General features: G+C 42.8%; 1 protein-coding gene across 2 annotated transcripts in view; it reads left to right on the top strand.

Moving 5' to 3' along the window:
* The window catches only part of LOC127008727 (dorsal-ventral patterning protein Sog-like), a 172187-nt gene that overhangs the window by 99074 nt on the left and 65613 nt on the right, over positions 1–7500 (top strand). For both annotated transcript variants that reach the window (XR_007761276.1, XM_050881084.1), the window contains exon 3: positions 5984–6179. Coding sequence is in view for 1 of the 2 variants with exons in the window: in XM_050881084.1 (XP_050737041.1) it covers positions 5984–6179 (196 nt within the window). In the remaining variant the exon portion in view is untranslated. The remainder of the gene's footprint in view (positions 1–5983; positions 6180–7500) is intronic.

Here is a 7500-nt window from a genome sequence, read left to right as displayed (position 1 = left end):
TCAGTCTTCCGTCTTGCCGTTCATTCATCTCTTTATCTCAGTCCATACTTTCTTTCCCCCTCTCACTTTCCTTCCTTTCCCTATTCATACTCTGCCGTTCTTCCGTCTACATTATCAAAAAGCGAATGAGAGAATAAGAGAAAAGGGAGAAAAAACATGTCATCTTCCTTTTCGTATTTATTATTCTCGATTTTCTTTTGTTTCTCTTTAGTGTACTTTATCTTTCTCGTCATCTTCTGTTTTTGTCTTCGTATTTTTTTAACACTTATTGTCTTCGTTCGTGTCGGCGTTTGTCTTTGGTGTACGATTAACTTCAGAGAGAGAGAGAGAGAGAGAGAGAGAGAGAGAGAGAGAGAGAGTAGATTCGAAATATATAAGATGCAAAACAACAGCAGCAGCAACAACAACAACAACAACAACAACAACAACAACAACAACAACAACAACAACAGCTCTTCGCTCTAACATCAAGGGAAAACACACACACATCCAAACCTATTTTATATTTTTCCTCGTAACTTCAATATTTTTTTACGTTTGTCTGTCAGTGCTACATTGTCTCACTCTCCCTTAAGATTTATTGCATGTTTTGGAAGGGAGCCTGTTTGAGAGAGAGAGAGAGAGAGAGAGAGAGAGAGAGAGAGAGAGAACCAAGGCGATGCTCAGTTAGGTTAAGTTAGGTTAGGTTAGGTTAGGTAAGGTTAGGTTAGGTTAGGTTAGTCAGAGAGAGAGAGAGAGAGAGAGAGAGAGAGAGAGAGAGAGAGAGAGAGAGAGAGAGAGAGAGAGAGAGAGAGAGATTAGGAGGAGGAAGCGGAGGAGGAGGAGGAGGAGGAGGAAAAACCTGTACTCTATGTTTAGAGTGGAGAAAAAATCAATTAGCATAAGAATAACAAATGAAGGAGCGTTGCGTAAGATCAGAATCCATGACGAGACGATCCGAGACTCTTATACAGGTTCAGAATCCTTAGAGAGAGAGAGAGAGAGAGAGAGAATTGGTCAGGATTCAAGTCTATATGGCGTGACGAATCAAATAGCTTAGTTTATCTTAACGAATACCACATAAAAATTAAAGCTTCAAGGCCGCTGGGAATGATAAAATTAAAGATAGTAAGAAAAAAAGATAGTAGGAAGCCATTGTTATTATTGTTGTTATTATTATTATTATTATTATTATTATTATTATTATTATTATTATTATTGTTATTGGTGGTCGTGTTTTTCTTGCTCTTGTTCTTGTCATTTTCTTCTTTTTTATTCATCTTCTTCGTCTTCTTTTTCATTTTCGTTTTCTTCTGTTTTTCTTCCTCTACTTCATCTTTTTCTACCTCTACTTCTTTTTCGTTTTCTTCTTCCTCTTTTACTTCTTCCTCCTCCTCCTCTTCTTCTTCTTCTTCTTCTCTTCTTCTCATTACGATCAAATTTAAAACTGTTTGAATATGTTTGTTTTTTTATACTTTTTTCTTTCCTCTTCTCAGCGTAACTAATGATTTTCCTGCAGAAGCGCTCTCTCTCTCTCTCTCTCTCTCGCTCTCGCTCTCCCTCTCCCTATCCCTATCTTCCCCCCCCCCCTCCTCTACCTCTTCCTCCATGTTCTAATCTGTTTTTTTTCTCTTGTTTTTTTCTTTTTAACGAAACTACGAGTACAGGATGTATTAAGAGGACATTGTTATCGGCCCCATTATTAAACCTTATCTCCCTCTTTTCTCCTCCCTCATCTTACGGTTTAATCTAATCTCTCTCTCTCTCTCTCTCTCTCTCTCTCTCTTTATTTACGTTCGACCGTCATTTGTTTCTATGGAGGAAGACGAGGCGTGAGAGATATATTCCTCTATTTATTGTTTTTCTTTACATTTACTTCCTATTCCATTTTATTTTCTCATTTTTGCTTCATACTTATTTTTTTTTCCATGTCACCTTTTCCTTTTTTTTCCTCTTCTGCGTCTTTCTATACCTTGTTTTTTTTCTTCGTATTTTCCTCTGTATTCCGTTTTCGCAGCCTCCTCTTTTACCGTATAAATAACAATGGCTTTTTTTTTCCTTCTCTCGCGATAATGAAAGAATAATAATAAGAAGAAATAATAAGAAAAGGCTGTTATGTTAATCCTCCTGTTCTCGTTTGTCTCTTTGTTGTTGTTTTTCCTCTTTCGTCGTCCTCGTCCTCATTCTTTAGCTACTTTCCATGTCCCCTTCTCGTCCTTGTGTCCTCCTCCTCCTCCTCCTCCTCCTCCTCCTCCTCATCATCATCATCATCATCATCATCATCTCCTTTTCCTCGTCCTAGTTCTTGTAATTTTCGCGTTCTCTGTTCGTCCCTGTATCCTCGTCCTCCTCCTCCTCCTCCTCCTCCTCCTCCTCCTCCTCCTCCTCCTCCTCCTCCTCCTCTTCCTCCTCCTCTTCCTCCTCCTCTTCCTCCTCCTCTTCCTCCTTCTTCTCCTCCTCCACCTCCTTCCCCCTAGCTATCCTTGTGTTCTCTTTTCGTCCCTATGTCCTCCTCCTCCTCCTCCTCCTCCTCCTCCTCCTCCAGGTAAGGGCAGGGAGGTCAAAGGTTAATGAGTTCACCTCGATGACCTGACCAGCAAGGTGTTGGGAGGTCCCTCGTACACTTTCACCTGAGAGAGAGAGAGAGAGAGAGAGAGAGAGAGAGAGAGAGAGAGAGAGAGAGAGAGAGATTATATTTCGTTCTTCCCTTTCTTTCTTTTCCTCCTCCTCTCTTTTTTTTCTGTTCAATTATTTTCATCGTTTTTTTTTCTTCCTTTCTTTTTATCATTTTTCTATCGTACTTTTGTCTTTCTCTTTATCCTTATTTTCTTTTGTCTATCTCCTCATCGTGTTTATTACTTTCACCTCCTCCTCCTCCTCCTCCTCTTCCTCATTCTTTTTCTTCTTCCTTTCCACGGTCCTCATCTTTTAACTTTTTCCTCCTCCTCCTCCTCCTCCTCCTCCTCCTCCTCCTCCTTATCATCTTTATCCTCATTCTTTTTCTTCTTCTTCCTTTCCACGGTCCTCATCTTTTAACTTTCTCCTCCTCCTCCTCCTCCTCCTCCTCCTCCTCCTCCTCCTCCTCCTCCTCCTCCTCCTTATCATCTTTATCCTCATTCTTTTTCTTCTTCTTCCTTTCCACGGTCCTCATCTTTTAACTTTCTCCTCCTCCTCCTCAATTCCTCAGGTAGCTCATCTTATTAGCGCTGCAGGTAAGCATTTCCCATCCCATAGGTTATAACAGTGCACAGGTGGAGGTCAATACTAGGCGCTACACAGGTGCATCTTAACAGGTAGAGGTAGATAATTACGTTAACAGGTGACGCACACACGGCTAGGAACGGAGAGCTATTGTTGTTGTTGTTGTTGTTTGTGGTAGTTGTTGTTTGTTTCTCCCTTGGAAAGAGGAATGTAACAGTTACTTCCTCCCCCCCCCCCCCCATCTTCTTCCTTATGTGTGTGTGTGTGTGTGTGTGTGTGTGTGTGTGTGTGTGTGTGTGTGTGTGTGTGTGTGTGTGTGTGTGTGTGTGTGTGTGTGTGTGTGTGTGTGTGTGTGTGTGTGTGTTATCTCTCTTAATCTCTCTCTCCACTCCATATATTTCTCTTTCCTCATATACCCTCCCCCCCCCCTCTCTCTCTCTCTCTCTCTCTCTCTCTCTGGCAGTGGCGGCGGTGGCGGCAAGCGTGCGACCCCCCGAACCCCCCCAGCTCCCTCCTCCTCCCCCCCGCCTCACTTGACCAGGTAAACGAACGCTCACCTGCAACTGGAGTCTCGTTGGACGGCTCCTGTTTAGCGGCCAGGTGAGAGAGAGAGAGAGAGAGAGAGAGAGAGAGAGAGAGAGAGAGAGAAGATAAAAAGAATGTAAGGAAGGGTAATGAGAGTCAAGGAAAGGAAAGGAAAGGAAAGGAAAGGAAAGGAAAAGAAAAGAAAAGAAAAGATAGAAGAAAATTAAGGAGAGAGAGAGAGAGAGAGAGAGAGAGAGAGAGAGAGAGAGAGAGAGAGAGAGAGAGAGAGAGATTTTGTTTTTCGAATCTTGTTTATTTCTTTTTCTTTTTCTTTTGTTTTACTTTCTATTCTTTATCTATTTATCTTCTTTTCTTCTTTTTCTTCATCTGTTTGTCTTGTATGTCGCTTCTACAAAGTTCACACCAAAAAAAAAAAAAATACCCTGAACAAGAAAAGAACACGTCAAGAACACGTAGACAACCGGATCTCACTCAGTCTCAAGGCAATCGGAAGCTGTCTCACTCTCTTACCCAATAGGAGATCAGGTTAACGTTAAGTGCCAACCAGTTAGCGTGAATCACCTCCATTACGTCAATTACCCAACAAGGAGGGAGTCTGTCGAACGTAAGACACCCAGGAACAAAAAAAGACCCCATCCCTTTTTTTCCCTCTTTGCCAACCAGGAAGAAGAGTTACCGCGTCTTGGCCAATCACGGACGGGCTAGTATTTTCCTTGTTAGCCAATCGGGTGTGAGTTTCATCCTCTGAAGGGGAGATAAAAAAGTATACAACGGTTCCTTCATGCTCGCTAACGAAGGAGAGGTAATTAGGTGGAGGGATGGAGGAAAAGGAAGGAGTGTGTGACGTAGGGAAGGAGGGAGGGAAGGTGGGAGGTGTGTGTCTGTGTGTGTGTGTGTGTGTGTGTGTGTGTGTGTGTGTGTGTGTGTGACGTAAAGGAGGAAAGGAGGGAAGGGAGAGAAAGATTTCGTTGTGTTTGTCCCTCCCTCTGACGCCCTTCCTCTCGTATCTCCTGGGGTGGGTGTGCGTCATTCTCTCTCTCTCTCTCTCTCTCTCTCTCTCTCTCTCTCTCTCTCTCTCTCTCTCTCTCTCTCTCTCTCTCTCTCTCTCTCTCTCTCATTTCTTCCCTCACAGCTTACTTTCCTTTCCTCACTCATGTTTTGGGTACACTGAATACTCATATCTCCTCCTCCTCCTCCCCCTCCTCCTCCTCCTCCTCCTCCTCCTCCTCCTCCTCCTGTCAGTACCTTCCTTTTCCTTCCAGGTGTGAAGAAATAGGTGAGTCCATGGAGGTATACAGTATCCTCCTCCTCCTCCTCTTCCTCCTCCTCCTCCTCCTCCTCCTCCTCCTCCTCCTCTTAGTTGCAGAAAAAGAGTCATGTGGTAGCAAGAGTTTATTGTCCTCATATTAATTTCCTCTTATGTCCCTCCTCTTCCTCCTCCTCTTTATCATCATCATCATCATCATCATCTTTCTTTGACTCTCTCCTACAGTTTCAGAACCTTCCTTAAATGTACCATCTGATCCTCCTTCTCTCCCTCCTCCTTCTTCGACTTCTTTAGGTACAGAGGAAGCGTCGTGTGATAGGCAAGGCATTTAGCTATATCTTACCTCCTCCTTCCTCTTTATCCTCCTTCAGTTTTAATATCATTCCTAATCCTTCTTGTAAAACTCCATCTCCTAATCCTTCTTGTAAAACTCCATTCCTAATCCTTCTTTTAAAACTCCATCTCCTAATCCTTCTTGTAAAACTCCATCTCCTAATCCTTCTTGTAAAACTCCATCTCCTAATCCTTCTTGTAAAACTCCATCTCCTAATCCTTCTTGTAAAACTCCATCTCCTAATCCTTCTTGTAAAACTCCATCTCCTAATCCTTCTTGTAAAACTCCATCTCCTAATCCTTCTTGTAAAACTCCATCTCCTCCTCCTCCTCCTTCCCCTTCTTCGGGTACAGAGGAAGCGTCGTGTGATAGGCAAGGCATTTAGCTATTTCTTACCTCCTCTCTCCTTAACGTCCTTCAGTTTTAATATCATTCTTAATCTTAATGTTTCTTCTTGTAATACTCCATCTTTTCCTCCTCTTTCTTCCCCTTCTTCAGGTACAGAGGAACCTTCGTGTGACAGACAAGGCATTTATCTATTTCTTATCTCCTCCCATTTTTAATATACCATCTACTTCCCTCCTTATTCCATCCAATCCCACTTTCTTCGTTTAATAGCCCATCTCATCCTCCTCCTCCTTCTTCCCCTTCTTCAGGTACAGAGGAAGCGGCGTGTGGTAGGCAAGGTCCGCTGTCGTAATGTGAAGTCGGAGTGCCCCAAGGTGACCTGTCTCGAGCCCGTCCTGCTGCCCGGCCAGTGTTGCAAGATGTGTGTCACCTCCCCCGAGCTGCATCATCCCCCACCGCACCCCAACTCCTCCTCCTTCGGCATGGGTTTGCTAAGGCCGGCAGGTTAGTGTTGTCGTTGTTGTTGTTGTTGTTTTTTGTTCGTTTCTATTTTGTTTTTTTTTTGTTTTCTTGGCATTGTTTTGTTTGCTATGGTTCTTTGTTTGTGTTCCTTCTTCTTCTTCTTCTTGTTATTGTTCTACTTCGTCCTCCTCCTCCTCCTCCTCCTTCCATTTTGCTTCATTCCATCAACTGTTAAATATTTCCTTCCGGTGAGTGAAGCGACGCGCCCCCTGCCGTATGCACCCCGTCAGTTAGTTAGTTAGTAAGTTCGTGATATATTAGGTGAGAGATATTCCTTCTTATTTTTTTTCGCCCTTTTCCTTCTTCCTTCCTTCCTTCCTTCCTTCCTTCCTTCGTTCCTTCGTTCCTTCCTTCCTTCCTTTCCTCTTTTCCTGTCTCCCACCCAATGTAAATCCTTCCTTCTTTCCTTCCTCCCTTCCTTCCATCCTTCCTTCCTTCCTTCACTCCTTCCTTCCTATCCTTCCTCTCTCTCTCTCTCTCTCTCTCTCTCTCTCTCTCTCTCTCTCTCTCTCTCTCTCTCTCTCTCTCTCTCTCTCTCTCTCTCTCTCTCTCGTATAACAATTCCTTGCTTTCTCTTCTTCTCGGCTATCAGTTCCTTTTTTATGCTTTCTCTTCGCAATCTTCTCTTTGTTTGCTTTTGCGGGGAGGGAAGGAGGGAGGGAGGTAAGAAGGAGGGAGGGAAGGAGGAGGGGGGTAAGAGGGAGGGAAGGAGGAGGGAGGTAAGAGGGAAGAACGGAGGGAGGTAGGTAGGTAAGAACAGGGGTAAGAAGGGAGAGAAGGGAGGGAGGTAAGAAGGAGGGAAGGAGGGAGGGAGGTAAGGAGGGAAGAAAGGAGAGAAGGGAGGGAGGGTAAGAGAAGGAATATAAGGTAAAAAATAAGAAGAAACATTAATAAAGAAGAATTGGAGAGAAAGTAAAAAAGAGAAAGATGATTAGAGAGAAAAAAACGAGAAAGGAAAAGAGAAAATAGAGAAGAAAGGGAAGAAAAAGAAAACAGATCAAAAAAGAAAAATGGGAAACAAAGTAAAAAAAATATAAAACTTGAACAAAAACGAGAAATAAAAAAAGAAAGGAGTGAGGGAGGTAGAGAAAGAAGAGAGGAGGAAAAACACGAAGAAAAAGAAAACGAACCAAGAAATAAAACTTGGAAGAAAAGTTAAAAAAGTGAAATTCTGAACAAAAAACGAAGAAAAAAAAGAAAAGAAAAATAAAATAATAAAGAAAAATGGGAAACAAAGTAAGAAAAGACAAAACTTGAAGAAAAACGAGGAAAAAAGAAGAAAAGGAAGGAGTGAGGGAGGTAG

The sequence above is a fragment of the Eriocheir sinensis genome, chromosome 38 (genome assembly GCF_024679095.1).
Source record: "Eriocheir sinensis breed Jianghai 21 chromosome 38, ASM2467909v1, whole genome shotgun sequence".
In the NCBI taxonomy this organism is placed as follows: Eukaryota; Metazoa; Arthropoda; class Malacostraca; order Decapoda; family Varunidae; genus Eriocheir; species Eriocheir sinensis.
Note: the sequence above shows the minus strand (reverse complement) of the source record. Positions and strands in the feature narration are given on the sequence as shown.